The sequence below is a fragment of the Myotis yumanensis genome, unplaced genomic scaffold, assembly GCF_028538775.1.
Source record: "Myotis yumanensis isolate MYYU_CA2020_CCGP unplaced genomic scaffold, mMyoYum1.0.hap1 SCAF_6, whole genome shotgun sequence".
NCBI lineage: Eukaryota > Metazoa > Chordata > Mammalia > Chiroptera > Vespertilionidae > Myotis > Myotis yumanensis.
The window spans coordinates 91,530,419-91,546,877 of record NW_027223757.1 but is presented as its reverse complement, the minus strand read 5'-3'; the positions used below and the strand labels follow the sequence as shown (position 1 = coordinate 91,546,877).

The following is a 16,459-nucleotide window of genomic DNA, read 5'->3' as shown; positions in this document are numbered from 1 at the left end:
GCTAGGGCTATATTATTATTTTGTTTCTTGAGGTAGACCTATATAACTATGAACTTTCCTTTTAAAACTGCTTTTGTTGCATCTCATAAATTTTGAAAAGTTCTGTTTTTGTTTTCATTTGTCTTAAGGAAGTTTTTGATTTTGTTATACTTCCTCTTTGATCCACTGGTTATTTAGTAGCATGTTGTTTAGTCTCCATGTATTTGTATTTTTCCCCAACTTTTCTCCCTATAGTTGATTTCTAGTTTCATACCATTGTAGTCAGTAAAGATGCTTGATATGATTTAAATCTTCTTGAATTTATTGAGGCTTGTTTTGTGGCCTAATATGTAATTTATCCTGGAGAATGTCCCACGTGTACTTGTTTATTCTGCAGTTTTTAGATGAAATGTTCTATCAATATCTATTAAATTGGTCTGACCTAATGTGACATTTAAGGCCATTATTTCCTTAATTTTGTTTGGATGATTTACCTATGGATGTAAATAGGGTGTTTATTGTGATTTTCTCCCTTTATGTAATTACCTGCTACTATTTGGTTGTTGTAAATATTTACCATTGTTATATTCTTATTGATCCCTTTATAGTTATGTAATGTCATTTTTTTGCATTCTTTGTTTTAAAGTCTATTTTATCCAATATGAGTACTGCTACACCAGCTTCCTATTTGCATAGAATATTTTTTCCATCCTTTCAGTCCAGTCTATGTCTTTCAATTTTATTTTTGTCTTTATTATTAAAAGTATTACAGATGTCGCCTCCCCCGCCATTGACTCCCTCCACTGGACCCGTCCCCACCTCTCCCCTCCAAGCCTTCACCACACTATTGTCTGTGCCCAGCGGTTATACATATATACATACTAATTCTTTGGTTAATCTCTTCCCCCAACTCCTGCCTTCCCTCTGAGATTCCACAGTCTTCCCATGCTTCTATGTCTCTGGATCTATTTAGTTCATCAGTTTATTTTGTTCATTAGATTCATGAGATCATGTGATACTTGTCTTTCTCTGACTGGCTTATTTCACTTAGCATAGCTCTCTCCAGGTCCCTCCATGCTGTCTCCAAGGGTAAGAGAGCCTTCATTTTCACTCCACAGTAGAATGTGAGGCCTATGGCTCTGCCATTTCAGTTCCACCAAATGCTTAGGGATTTTAAGGGACTACCAACATCTCATTCCATATGCCAAGAAACTCCTGCTTCAGACTAGAAAACAACCTATTTTGGAGTTAAGGGCATCAGGTGACCTGGATAACCATGGGACGGCCACTTTGCCACAGGGTCTCCCTGTTCCTGACCTCCGGTCCTCGGGGAAGCCTGCATTAGGGACTCTGCTCCGACTGTCCATCTATGGGTAGCAGTTAGCACCAGAAGGATGCTTCTTGGGAGTTACATTCAGTGATGTATTATTAAGGTCACACATGAATTATGTGCACTTACATAGCATCATCAAAATAGCATGAATATAGCATCATCAAAATTATTATGCCTTCTCTATATCCTCTTCCCACCTCCAAAAGAAATGTCAGACATGATGTGACAAATCTGAAAGGACGCACCAAGAGTCCCCCGAAACGTCTTCAAGCCATTAGAGAATGTCCTTTTAGGTCATTGCTATTCAAACACATAAGCAGCCAATCGATGGGAATAGCATACAGCTAGGTGGAGGAATTATGAGTTTGGGGTTGTGACTAAACTAAAATTCCATGTATTTCTCACCAGTGTTGGTGACAGTCTCCCATACATTCTAATGTGCCATGCTAAGAGGGGTTCAGTGTTGCTGGAACGACCAAATAGGTATGAACAAAGCTCTTCACTGATACGCCTCAGGCTTTAGATCAGGTGCAGGCTGCCTCGAATTAGCCAGGATCACAAATTTCCGCCAGGACTCCTTCTCTGGCTCATCTCAAGATCCCTATCGAAATCATTATCTGCTTAGGAAAAATATGCAAAGAGGATGATCTCATTGCTAAATAACTTAGCAGCCAATGGGGAGGAATGTAACTCAACTCCAGAGATGTCACAAGGAACTGAGAGAACATAAGGTGCCTGGAGCCTGCACCGACCCGTCTGTACACCTTGATGGGACCCCTGGAAAAAGGTGGGCCACTGCCCCAGCCCCACGCCACCTTCCCTTTGTAGCATGTGAATGACTCACAACCTGTGGCGTCATCTCCTAAAGCCTCCAGAGTATGTAAGCATGAGTATCCGATGGAATATGCTGCTTAACTAGAAATGTGCTTAAACACAGAGCATCACCTGGCACAGGCTTGCTTCTATTTCTTGTATTTATTAAAGGGCAAATTAAATTTCTTCATTGCCCAAATTGAACCTAATTTACAACCACTTAAAATGGTGGAATCCCCCTGGGTCATGAAAAAACAAAACCCTCTTGTTTTTCTGGTTATTTGGGTCATTTGAACAAAGATGCATCCTCACCGCCATTAGCCCAATGCTGGTTTTGAGCTGTGCACACAGCAAGGAGCAGGACAGCACTGCCCTGCCAGGTTTCTGTCTCATGTCAATGCGGCCCACTGTCCTTTCCAGCCCAAACAACCCTTCCTGAAGACTATTCAAGCAACACCAAGAACAATGTGAAATCACACTTTGCATTTAAGGAACACACGAAATGTGCATCTGAATGGTTTTTAAAATTTTGTTTTTAATTCATCCCCACTCCATATGCAGTCTAAAAGACGGTTCAAAGACATCTGCCGGTTTCTAGACCACCTGTTTGAGATTACTGGATTTGACACATTTCTTTTTCTCGAGTGGTGATGGCCCCTTCTGCTTGTTTGCTCAAATCCACACTCTTGCCTGTTCCCCCGGGAGGCACATACACACTTGGGACAGTCGCTGGGCTAATCTCATTTTGGACACTTTTATGTTTGCTAACTGGCCTTTTTAGGTCAAATCTCAATCGTGGGCTCACTGGAGTCATGCTCTAGTCAACAGAGCTATAAATGCTAAAGTTAAGAGGCAAATAAGCAAAATCAACTTTTGCTTTTCATATTTCCTAGGTAAGATTTGGGGCTTTAAAAAGAAGTATCTTATGGAAAATGAAAAAAGTATAAGTGAGCATTTAAAAGGATTTTTGTTACCAACAACAGAGAAACACAATTTAATTCCATTTGTTCCATGGAGAAGAAAACAGGTATTAAAAGGAAGTGACTTTATATTTAGATTTAACATGGGTCCTAACCTAATAATAAAACTGTTTTGTTAAAACCACCATAAAAATTAAAACTAATCTGAAATATAATTGCAGTGTTCTTTGGGGTTTGAGAGAAATGTTGCAGGGTGAAGCGAATGTTCCCTTGGGTTGCCAAATGCATTCCGAAGAGTGTTTCCTAGGCGGTGAGAATAGAAGGCCAGTGTCAATCTTGTTTATCCATAAGGACTAACCTTCAACTACATGGCCAGATTTAAGACTTGTCCTACCGCAATGTCCAAGTATCGGAAATTGTAAGCTAGATGTACCTGCATGGGAAGTTTTTTTCACAACTCACACCAGAATAAAGAAGCTCTCAGAAAAGGAAAAAAAAAGCCACTGTGAGGCAACCTGCAAGGAAAACCCTAATGTAGAAGAACAACTACTTATTTTTTTTCAACCGCAGAGTTTGTTTTTGAAAATCCACCTACTGCCCTGGCCAGTGTGGCTCAGTTGGTTGAGCGTCGTCCCCTGCATCGAAAGGTGGTGGGTTCGATCAATTCCTGGTCCATGCATGTCTGGGAGGCAACTGATGGATGTTTCTCTCTCTCTTAAAAAAAATATCAATAAAGACATACCCTCAAGTGAGGATTGAAAAAAAATTCAGCTACTTAATAGTAAAAAGTCAAGGCTTTTGTTTGTTTTACATGAGAAAGGAGTGTAAGTAAGTTCATAAACCAGTATACAAATGTTTATGAGCCAGTAAATTTAAAAAGACAACAAAGAAAGCTGCATGGATCCTAAGAGGATATGTGATACATCCCCTCCAGTCAGAGGTATTGTGAGAACAGTCTACGTCCCTCAGAGCGGACAGCATGGAATCAGGTGCTGCACAGTGGCGGTGCCGGCAGGCAGCACTGCGCTCAGTTATTCCCTAAAAGGAATAGAGGAAGGAAAACAAGCGCAGTTCTGATTGCTCTTTTCACATTTCAGCCTCTCAGAACTACATTCCAAACAGAGAGAGACCGTGAAGAAGCCCTCTGCCGCGGTCCCTGCGGGAGAGTTGGGAGTGGCAGGGTTCCTGCTGAGGGCGGGCTGGGCGCGGGAGAAGCCCACTGCCACAGGTGGCCGCTCACAGGGGCTGGGCTACGACAGCAAGCAAGTGGCCCTGAGGCCTCGAGGTCCTGGCTTTCCAGTCTGTGACGTGGCTGTGGGCCTGTGGGGCACCGACCCTTCTACTGTGGGTTCTGTTGGTTAAAAACACAACAGTTGCATTCGCAGCACTTCAGTTATTTAAAAACAACAACTTCATCCTCCTTTCCCTCATCCAACTGTAAGAAAGGAGAAATTCATTAAGCATTTATTTTCAGGTTTCTGAATTGCTATTAAAATTCAATTAAATGTAAAACCTAATAGCCCCAAATTGTTAGGATTATCTCAAGGGACCCTGAATTGGGCAGTGAAAGTTGACATCAACTGAAATGAGCTGGACTTCCGCTGTTGGCTGTCTCCAGGCCGGCAGCCGTCTGTTGTCCCCCCGGAGTGGTCCCTGCCACCCCTTGGTGAGAGCACTGGGCAGCAGCAGGGTGTGGTCTGGGGGAAGCTACTGGTTTTTCCTGTTGCTTCCAGAATCACAGAGACTATGATGAACTTGACATTGAACACTGCTGAGTCCTGAGTTGGGGAAAGCCCGTGGAGGAGGGCCGAGTTCAGAGGCTCTTCCCTCCTTTGCCTGGTGTCATACATGGCCCCTGGCTCTCTCTTCTTCCACTGCTTGACTTCCTGTTTCTTTTTCATTGGTGACCCCTCCTAAAGTCTTGCCCGTTGCTTTACTGGCCTCTTCCTGAGGAAGAAAGAGTGGAATGCTCAGTTAGCTCCTGGCCCGCAGACCATCTGTCTGCTCTAACGGGAGAGGGCAGCACAGGACTACTCAGGCTTCCCAGCTACCCACGGAGTGGGAGCGGTTACTTGTCTTCAGTTAAAATGACCAGCTTTCCACTGTTTGATAATCAGGTCCCCGTGGCAAGCTAGAGGGGAGGGTGAGCTCAGGAGCAGAACGCAGCCTGCAGCCGGGGAGCAGGCCTCTCTCACCCCGTGCCAGGCTGGCTCCCGAGCCTCCAAGTAGAGGGCATGCGGTGGGCAGCCCCACCACAGCCCATTTCCTGGCAAACAGAGGTCTCAACATGGAGGTATTACCTGGAAAAAACCTGATGTGCTTGGTTTTCTTAAAAAGAATAAAAGCTTTAGTACATGTCTAGGCAGTTGCTTTGCCTCAGCTCCTGCATGGACAGACCAGTGCCTCTACTACGGGCCCTGGTGAGCAGAGCAGCCCCACGCTCCCTCTGGACCAGCCCAGCCTCTCAGCTCAGAACCTGTTTCCCTGGGCTGTGCCTGGGTGTGGAGCTGTCCCGAGACTATAAATCAAAGGGGAAGGTCAGTTCCGATCTCCCCGACGGCCAGCGCGCCCCGCACACACCTTGGCATCCTGCTCCGCAAACTTGGCGAACATGTTGGCGTAGATTCTGCGGTCCCGCTCGTTGTGCTCCTTCGCCTTTTTCTGGCACATGGAGATCTGCAGCCGCGCGGCCTTGTTCTGGGGGTTGACTGCCAGCACCTTCTCGAAGTCGCCCTTGGCTGACTCGAACTCGTTCATGAGCAGCTGGGCTTCACCCCTCCGGTACAAGCCCTTCTCATTGGCACTGTCTAGTCCCAGGGCCTGTATGTTTCAGAAAGAATGAGTGTAACTTGTGGGACTTGGAAAGAAACTCAGTATTTAAATAACTTACTAAAGCTCTCTAGCCAGGGAATTAGAAAAAGTGTATTGAAAAGATGTGCTCAAGGTTATTACATACTACTGATCAAAACACAACTAATTACCCAAACCAATTCCTGTGTTTAATACAATTTCTCTAAAGACCCCAAAGGATTTGGAAGGGGGATCTTGAGAAGTTCGTTTTACAGTTCAATTGAAAGGAGTAAATGACCAAGAATAGCTGAGAAAATTTTGGATAGACAAAAATAATAAGAGGAGAATTGCCTTACCTGGGAAAAAGATATACTACCAACTACTGACATTAAAACAGTTTGGTTAGTAGTCCGTGAACAAACAGGTCAGTGGAGCAGAACAAAGCAAGACAGACTATGTAAATCAGTAAGGAAAGGGTTAACTTGACAAAAAAAATGGGGTCAAAGCAGTAGCTATCCATGTAGAAAATAAGACTTAATTCTTCCCTCACATCATAAACACAAAAATAAGTTCTAAATCAAGTATATTTACATGCACTGCCCAATAAAAATAATAGATTTTTAAAATTATTTTTTTTAAAAAGTAAACCTAGTTGGAGTAGGTATTACAAGTACTGAATGGGGTTATTTTTATACTCTTAGGGTGGGGAAGACTTCTAACCAGAAGGAAAAGACAGATTTGATTCCGCCAACATTAAAACTTTCTTTATGGAAAAAGATGCCATCTCAAGTTAAAAGACAAGTAGGGAGAATGGGGTCCTAGTGTCCCCACTGCCAGACAAAGCGTTCAGAGTCATAATGTATAGATGGTCTCAATCAACCGAAAACAGACCAATAATGCAGTCGGAGGTGGTGAACAGGCAATCACAGAAGTAAAACAATGAAAATAATGTGCAATAAGAAATAAAAAAAATTTGTCAGTTGAGGAAAAAACTACTGATAAGCTTCAATAATAATATATATTTAAATTTAAAATGTTACTGTATTAAAATTATTGTCTTTTGACCCAGTATTTCCACTTCTAGGAATTTATCCTATAGAAACAATCCCACAAGTATGCAAAGAGAGACACCACATAATCTGTAACATCACAACCTGGATATCTACCAAAGGGATGGTGAGATAAACCACAGATGCGTGCAATGGATCCTCAGTAGATATTTAAAAGACTGAGGAGAGTTATATGATAGATCGATCATATGCAGAAAAATGTCCTTGTTTTATAAAATTATGTGCCTAAATCTACACATTCTAATTTTTAAAAGGACTTATACATATATGTTACTCTACACTGTATGGAAAAAACAGAAGGAATATGTGTGAGATCAATGAGTGATTTTGGGAGAGATGGTCAACTGGAATCTTATAAATGAACTTTTACTTTCTTGTATGTTTTGTAATTTTTGAACTTGAATAACTTTATATTACTATAATAAAAAATAAAGAAGAAAAAGCTTAAAATGTAATTAACAGTAACATTTTTTTTAGGCAAAAATTGAGTAAAACATGATAGGAACATATTAATCCACAAAAACTCAAGATCTTAAAATTCAAAAATAATCTTACAGAGAATATATGAAATCGTTGCTTGTTTATCTTATCCCTGTTTATCTTTCAGATACAATTGATTGTTAGCTTTTACCCATAGCATAACACACACTGTTGGCTCTGAGACCAGATACCTGACCTAACAGTCAGCATCACAGACATGTGCATAACAACACCAGAATCATGCTTCCGACAGACAACTTCACGAACACCTGGGTTCACAGCCCAGGAACAGTATTAATAACACAAATGTAAAAGGGAGAGGGCTCCTGGTGCTTGGTGGGTCTTTCAAACTATTTATATGTATTCCTAATTAAGGAATAAATATGATGATAACAGTGACTTCCTTATATATCCTCAGTATGAGCAGTTTTATTAAAGTCCCGAAAAGCTTAAGTCACATCTGTTCTTATTAAATTGAACCTGAGGAATTATATGATACCAAGTTATAATCTGATACCAAGTGGTATTAATTTAAGGAAGGTCATGGATAAAATTGTTTCTTATCGAAACTTTTATTCATAATGCATTATTATAAACTAGAGGCCTGGTGCATGAATTCATGCACAGGTGGGGTCCCTTGGCCTGGCTGGTGATGCGGCCAATTGAGGCAGTGGGAGGTTGGCCAGCAGTGGGGGTAAAGGAGCCGAGGGAGGTTGGCTGGCCGGGGGGAGGGACCGCGGTGGGTTGGCCAGCTGCTCCTAATTGGGGTCAACTGGGGCCAGCTGGCCTGGGAGAGGGACTGCACCAATCAGGGCCATGGGCGGGGGTGGGGGGAAGGACACTGGGAGGTTGGTTTGGTGTGGGAGCATACTGATCACCAGGGGACAGCGCCTGCATTGAGCATCTGCCCCCTGGTGGTTGGTGTGTGTCTTAGCGACTGGGCGTTCAGTCGCTTAGGCTTTTATATATATAGATAGTCTAGGCATCAGAAAAGTCTTTAATCAAAACCTGTCTGAATTTCCCAGTTCATACTGAGAAAAAAATCCCAAACGAAAAAAATAAAGCCAAATGAAAAACCCTCAACCCTTGGCGAGCAGCAGCGAAGGCAGACCAGGGGTGAGGCTGGAGAGGGGTGTGGCCTCTGCAGTCCGGTCCCGCAGACACTACCTTATCGCAGCACTCCACAGCTTTGGTGTATTCTCTGAGCTTCAGGTAGCACATGGCCAGGTTCAGGAAGGCAGCGAGCAGGAACGACTCGGAAGCTTTCGATTCCTTTTCAGACAGGCCGTATTCCATCTCGAGCCAGGACACTATCTTCCCATACTGAATGACAGCCTGCAGGTATTTGCCTCCCTAGGAGAGAAGAGCTGGGCATTACTCTTTACACAGGCTCTAGAGGAGCAGAGGAGAAGTGTAAGCCCAGGCCTCTCTGGGAATACCAAACCCTCTAAATGGAAACCTCCTCATACGAACCCTGGGATTTCATGATTTGTTTCTGTTCTCAGGGGTGGCTAGCCAGGCACTTTCCATTCTCTCTGAAGTCTAGTGACCAGTGAGCTGGTCAGGACAGAGGCTGCCCCGCACTTACCTTGTCCTGTTCCAAGGGGGCAGTGCTCTCAGCGAGGAGGCAGCAAGGCACTGGGGTTGCATTCTGTGCTGCTGATATCTATCTATCTATCTATCTATCTATCTATCTATCTATCATCTGTCTATCCATCCATCCATCCATCCATCCATCTATCCATCCATCCATCATCCATCCATCCACTTTCCAAAAGGCTGGTGCGCAGTTCCAGACCCTGTCACTAGGTTACTGAAGGGGAAATGCCTTTTCCCGGGCTCCTGGGTGTCAACACTGTGCAGGAAATACATCCTGGCAAATCTAGTGACCTACACCAGGGCCGGCAAACTTTCTGCATGCACTCCACCCTCACTCACTGGGAGAGAAATCACAGAGGTCTACAAGAACGTCCCTGCTACAAAGGACCTCAAGGGGTTGGCTTAAGAAATGAGCTCACCTGGAAGGAAGCCCTCTGCCAAGTGGAGTCTGGGTCTGAACGAGGCCAAAACTGCACCCCACTGAGCACCCCTCTTCAGAGGGAGCTTAGGAAAGGGGCAACAGAGAGCTCCCCGTTCCACTTGACAAAGGCAGTGCTGAAGGCCTGAGGTTTCTGAAGGAGGCTACTAAAGTTAGTCTGTTTCGTCTCCACCTCAGAAATTTGTGATTCAGGTTGGAAGAATATGAAACCAGGCCCTTTCAGAGTAAATGCTGAAATTCTTGAGGAAATCATATTGTACTTCCTATGGACTGAACTGAACCCCTCCCAATTCATACACTGAAGCCCTGCCCCCAATGTACTGTTTTTGGAGATGGGACCTTTGGGAGGCAATCAGGTTGAGGGGAGCCTTGTAGGGGGTGTCCACCAGATAGAATTAGTTCCCTGCTCCCTCTCTCCCCACCCACAGCAGCTAGGGAAAGTCACGTGAGGACATAGCAAGAAGGATGCCTTCTGCGACCCAAGACCCTGCTGGCACCCTGGCCTTGGACTGCCATCTCCAGAACTGTGAGGAAGGAATTCCTATTGTTCAAGTCCAGTCTCGGGCGTTTCACTGTGGCAGCCGAGGTAACTAAGACATAGTTAGTTAGGTGCGCCTTTTTGGGCACCAGGTGAAGCAGCCCTCCCCAGTGTCAGGGTTGGCGTTTTCTCTCTGTCACCCTCTCCTGTTGGACCGGGAGCTCTTTGAGGACAGGAAGCATGTTCCAACCCTTTTGGAGTATTGAGGGTTTAGCACAAACAGGCCCTTAATGAAGGTTTGCTGACTAATATTAAGGTCAAGGAATATAATTATGGAATCCAAAGATCTTCTATCATTGGGGGCAATGTGGAGGTGGGTAGAAATGAAGGGTGTCATTTCATTTAGATCAGGTAAGGACATTTCCCCATATGCCTAGTTTCTTCTTCCTCTTTCCTCCTTCACTAATGCACCTATTAAGTTCTAATTACCTCCTCATATATTGTTATAGGAAAAGAAAAGGAGAGCCAGGGAGGACAAAGACCAGATCTTATAACTTCGGTGGGTTTGGAATAATCAGAATGGTAGAAGTCTACAGTTTCTAAAAAGAAAAACAAGTAATAGACTTCATAGTAGTTCCTTTACATTGAAAGAGCATTTTAATTTCTTGAAAGCTCTTTCATATATATCACAATAATACATAATTTTATTGAGATCACTTCTAACGAGCACAGCACAGGTAATTTGTTTTGTGGTACTTCTGCTCCTGATGTGCTAACAGGAGTTCTTTACTGGGGTGACTGTGGCCTCCGGGACATTTGGCAATGTCTGGAGATGTCCTGTAGTCGTCACGTACTAGCGGCATCTAGTGGGTAGAGGCAAGGAATGCTGCTAAAGAACTTACAATGCCACGGCAGTCTCCCACTAACACAGAATCATTTGGCCCCAAATATCAATAGTGTTAAGGCTGAGTGATCCTGGAGTAAAAGAATGTAGAAGGAGCCCTGGCCGGTGTGGCTCGGTTGGTTGGAGCATCGTCCCTTGCACCAAAAGGTGGCAGGTTCAATTCCCAGGCAGGGCACATACCCAGGTTGCGGGTTTTATTTCTGTTTGGGGTGCCTCTGGGAGGCAACTGATCAATGTTTCTCTCTCACATAGATGTTTGTCAGTCTCCCAGCCTCCTCCCTCTTAAAATCAATTTTTAAAAAATGTAGGAGGAGAAAAAAGCAGGGTTGACTCATAAATGGCTTGTTTCTAAATCATAGCACTGGTTTCTTGGTTCAGGAAGGGTGGTCAAAACATAGTAAAGCCTGTTTGTCTGAAAAGGGTTCCGTGGTTGAAAGATGATCCTTAACTAGCTTGCTTTGGAAATGCCTTTTCCCCACAGAGCACAAGGGGGCGCCCCATGTCACTGCTGGGTCCTCAGCCTTCTCGCCACCGCATGGTCAGAAGAGAGAAACACTAAGCACGTGTGCTAGTGAAGGCTTTGTCCTGCAGATTGCTGCCAGCAAGAGGGAGGAAATGAAAACCATTTCTGTTTCCCTCAGGTGCACAGCGCCTGGCCTGATGTCACATTGTTACCGAGGCTTAATTATGTTTAGAGCCACGTGAAGAGTCCTCTCCTACCTTTCTTCCCTTCAGTGCTCAGAGGCTGATAGGAGGAATGTACAATCTACACAGCAAAATCATTCCTATTTAGCTAACCAAAATCCAACCCTCCTAAAAAGAGAGATTTACGCACTACAGTGTAAACCAAATCGCAGATCAATGGAACTGGTGCTCCAATGTCCTGATGGCATGAAATGCACATTTTTATGTCACCATCTCTGCTGTCACCCAGTTTGGACGTCTCTGCCTGCATGTGCACAACGCTCCAAGTCAGTCCCCGGAAAGTCCCCGGAAAGACGAGGCCCAGGAGGGCAGGGTGGAGGGCTGAAACCTGCCCTGAACTCTGAAAAGGGAATGTGGACAGGAAACGACCCACTGACCGGTTTGAGGCCTTAGAGCTAAAAGCAGGCTCACCGCGGGGATCTTTTACCTCTAATTAGGAAGGTGCCTCTGGGGAAGTGTTCAGAAGTACAAAATGTTCAGAGACATTCTGGGAGAAAGGCTTAGGTCAGTGGTTTTGAACCTTTCATTAATTTTCCCCCAATAGCCTAGTGTTTTGAAAGATTTCGTCTGTCAAATTGCATGTTAAAAATAATATGTTCCATATGTGTGACTGCTGATCCAGATTTTATTCAAAGATCAGTAATTTTAAGAGGGTTCATAATATTATGAAACACACAAATCACTACTGCAGTTGTGGTGCTAAGAAGCAACCAAGTTCAGTAACTGTATAGACACCTAAGCAATGCTTTTTGCTACTGATCACAGATTCTGGCATCTCTCTGTATATATATTCGGGACACAGCCACATGGCCTGTGGCTTTGCAGCATTACTTCATTATCAGTAATGTTCCCCAAAGTTATGAGCCATCAGCAACCAATAGTTTCTGAATCGTCGAGCTGTTTTGCTACATTGAGTTGATATGATTCTAGTTAAATGCCAAGAGCCTCAACCCCCTGCCCCAACTATTAATGTTCTATTTAGAAGTTTGGGAAATATAAAAAAATACATTTAAGGACTTTAATGGACTCCAGGTATATAGGAAACACCATCCAGGACCTGTGGTCTAAAGGGATTTTTACAGAAAATTTTCTTTTTATTCTAGTGTACTGTGTATTTGGGTTTATAAAAAGCACACTTGGAATGAATAGTTTAGAAGTATCCAGTATACATAATTGAATTAAAAAATCAAACTTGCTCTTGAGAGTTTAAAAATTTATAGGATTTTAGGGCTGGAAGAAACTTGGGGATCATCTAATCTAACTCCCTCAACTGAAAAAATAACCTCTTTAGAATTTAAATGACTTTAAATCATTTGGGATCATAAAGCCCAGTTTCCAATTCAGAGCTAATTTCATCACTGTTTTCTGGTGATCCATACAGTATATATAGTAAGTGTTAAAAGTAAATATAAATAATTATGTATTATGTAAGCCAACATGTTTCAACTTTATTTAACCAAAACCCATAGTAAAAAATAAGTCTTAAAAAAGTCTTAAATTATGATCCACTACCCATTCATACACAAGTAAACAAAAGATTTATAAAACATTTATCCTTAGTACATAATGCAATATACATTTCCACAATACTGATTTCATGATCTAGTAATGGGTTTCCTATCCAAGTTTGGAAAACAATAGCCATGCATGCTGCTCCTGGGCTGCATTCACTCTGCTTACGCAGGCTCACATAATTCTCCAGGCGTTTCATGTGAGTGCACGTCGCCTCCACTCCCTCCAGACAAGGCTGTCAACCAACAACGTATCTTAGAAGCAATGCTCCACAAGGATTTGCTGAATCACAGTTGTGCATCGCTGCTGTAGACTGTTGAAAACAGCATCTGATTTTTGTTCTTGGATTGCAGTGGCAAGAAAAAAAGAAAGAAGGAAGCCTAACAACACTGCCCTTCTTCTCTAACTGCTCACTAAGCCCTTTGCGGATACAGAGCAGGTCCATGGGAAGCACTGAGGTCCACTGATTAGAACTGAACAGAGTGTTGTTTCTTTTTTGTCTTCAATCGGGGGGTTTAAGATCTAACTGAGGAAATCACATCTTCCTAGGTGTTACAAGAAATGGTTTTCGAGAAGCAATCAATGACAAAGATCATTCACAAAAGTAGGTGTATGGCCATCAGAAGAAATGAATCATCTCCTATCAGTTTCTTTAAAAAAATATATTTTTATTGATTTCAGAGAGAAAGGGAAAGGGAGAGATAAAAACATCAATGATGAGAGAATCATTGATTGGCTGTTTCCTGTACGCCCCCTACAGGGGATTGAGCCCGCAACCCAGGCATGTGCCCTTGACAGGAATCGAACCCTTCAGTCTGCAGGCTGGCACTCTATCCACTCAGCCAAACCAACCAGGGCTCAATTAGTTTCTTTTGAAATCTGTGCCTGTTCTCTTTCCTTTTGTCACCAAGACAGTGGAAAGGAAAATGATGTGAAACTTACCCTTATGAATTCCATTACAGCTAACAATTATTTTATTCTTTCTTTGTTTCATCCCACAGACACTCATTGAGTGCCAACTATGAACTAAAGCAAGATGCCTCACGTCTGCAGTGAGTGATCCAGTAGTGGTGGCTGGGCAAGCCACTCTGGTCTTTCTTCAGGGAGGGTTACAATCCAGAGTAGACCATGAAAAAGGGGTATCTGTGCCCTGGCCACGTGGCTCAGTTGGTAGGAGCATTGTCCTATACACCAAAAGGTTGTGGGTTCAATTCCCGTCAAGACACATACCTAGGTTGTGGGTTCAGTCCCCGGCTAGGGTACAAACAAGAGGCAACCGACAGATGTTTCTCTCTCACACTGGTGTTTCTCTCTCTCTAAAAATTAATAAGTATATCCTTGGTGAGGATTTAAGAAAAAAAAAGAGGCATTTGTATTCTTTTGTCACCTTAATTCATTCTTTCTCACTATTTTTTCATACTGTAAACGATAGATCTGTAAAAATTCAGGCTTACTCTTATCTAGAGGGGTGTTGATAAAATTCAGAGCAGGGAATGCCAGCACAGTTCATTAACCTCTGAGTGAGTTCTCTGAGACAGAAACTCACATACCTTGAAGTACACAGTTCCCTTCTCCTTGACGATGGCAGCCTGCTCCAATTTTTCTTTGGTATCCATCTCCCAGGATTCTTTGGCCTGTTACGTAAATATGTGACAATGGTTAGGTGAACAGAGAAGGAAAAGGCATCAGCTGATGCCCATAGAACAAGCAGTAGCTCCTTGTAGAGGCCACCCACACCTCAAACACACTGTCTTTTAAAACTCTGCCACCACCAAAGTGAGATCTAGTCACTGCCAGGCTAGAACTGGCTTTCCAATGACAGCTGCGCGGGACCCCGCTGCCAGGAGGAGACTGCGGCAGAGCGCGTCTGGAGAGGCGTGAGATGAGGCCACACAACGGAAGCTAGGGTCCCGATTTCCCTCCCATAAATGGCACCACTCAGTTGCCATTATGACTTGGAGCTGTTTCTCTCAGGCCTTGGTTTTCAACTCTAAAATGGGAACACTATTGCAGGCAAGTCACAGTTGTATATTCGTGAGAATTTTTTAAATCCAGGCCATGTAGTTGTCTTTTCCACTCTAACGCAACCAGATATATAAAGCTTCCACACTGTATCCACCTGCAGATGTGTCCTTGGGGAATTTCAAGCAAAACATAATTGGGAGGGTAAAGCTGATGTAAAAACTAATTTCAAAGCCATAGATAAACGATTTAATGATCATCTTGCTCATTTGTATTATATGTCATTATTCTCCCTAATTAAAGGTACGAATCCAGAGACAACTGCACTTCCATTATGAACAACTGGATTTAGGAGGATCAGAGTCCACAGAACAATCTGGGGTCCTTCAGGGAAAACAAGGCTATGTCAGAGCCACTTGCTGTGTAGGAATTATAAGCTTAAGTGGGTACCTGTAAAATTCTCTCTCTTTCAAGACACTTGGTGATGTATTTCTGGTGTTCCACTCCCACCCCTCCAAAGTAAATAATGAAAATTACTTGTCTTTCTGGCAACCCCTTGTTGCTTCCCAACAAATTAGCTCTATCATTTAAAATCTAGAAATCAGGGTCCTTTGCGTTTTTCTATTAGGTTCAGTCTTTATGGAGTACTAAATGTCCTTAATACGAGGCAGAACATCAAATCGTGTTGCCTGCACAGCACACCCCTTCTTCACATGGTTTCAAATAAAGCAGGTTCATGGATACACCTGGGCAATGACAGACCCAGCTCACTGTGGGCAAAGGAGGGCCCCGGTGGGAAGGGACAGGGAGCTACTTCATTGAAATGGGAAGAGGAAAGTCAAACGCCCACATAACCATATGCAAGGGATGTTCTCTCTCTAACAATGTGGAGGCAGAGCTGCAGGATCAGTGCTGAGCTAGCAGGCCGTCTAAAGAGGTACTGTGACAAGAAGCAACGGTCAATGATGAGAACATGTCTGCTTTGAGGAACATGAGTGTGAGGTTTGACCAGCAGCATCACTGCTAGGGGAGAATCCCAAAGCAGGCCTCCCCTGTCTTTCTTAGCCCAAAGCTCCAGGTCTACTGGACTGACAATGGTCTCCTTTCAGAATCTAGTGAAAAATAGTGTCGTGTTTCCAGTCCAAAGCTTAATGCACAGAAGCTGGAGGGAGCCCTGGAGCGTAAGAAAGGCACACCAAATGAGGGCTCTCGGGAGGGGTGGGCTCTGGTGACTGCTGCACAGGGACTCAGCTGGACTCCACAGAATGTCTAGCTTGGGTACACGCTCTGTGCTGGTCCGGCGAGGCTGCTGCTGGGAGCTTCCAGGGGCAGGGAGATGGAAATATACTCTAGAGGCCTACTGTTTCTGCCCTCAAGGCCACTGACGAACTCTTTTTTTCTACTTGGACAGGTATGAAAAGAAAAGGCCTGGGGTTAGCAGGGTGTCCCTGTGTTCCTTGTCACAGAGCCTGGTG

General features: G+C 43.7%; 1 protein-coding gene across 4 annotated transcripts in view; it reads right to left on the bottom strand.

The window, feature by feature from the left end:
* Positions 1–2,640: 2,640 nt before the first annotated feature.
* Positions 2,641–16,459, bottom strand: part of FKBP5 (FKBP prolyl isomerase 5) — a 111,264-nt gene continuing 97,445 nt past the window's right edge. For all 4 annotated transcript variants that reach the window (XM_070418708.1, XM_070418706.1, XM_070418707.1 and 1 more), the window contains 4 exons: positions 14,573–14,656; positions 8,553–8,738; positions 5,626–5,865; positions 2,641–4,992 (listed from right to left, as the gene is read on the bottom strand). In XM_070418708.1, the coding sequence (XP_070274809.1) occupies positions 4,888–4,992; positions 5,626–5,865; positions 8,553–8,738; positions 14,573–14,656 (615 nt within the window). In that variant the 3' untranslated portion in view covers positions 2,641–4,887. The remainder of the gene's footprint in view (positions 4,993–5,625; positions 5,866–8,552; positions 8,739–14,572; positions 14,657–16,459) is intronic.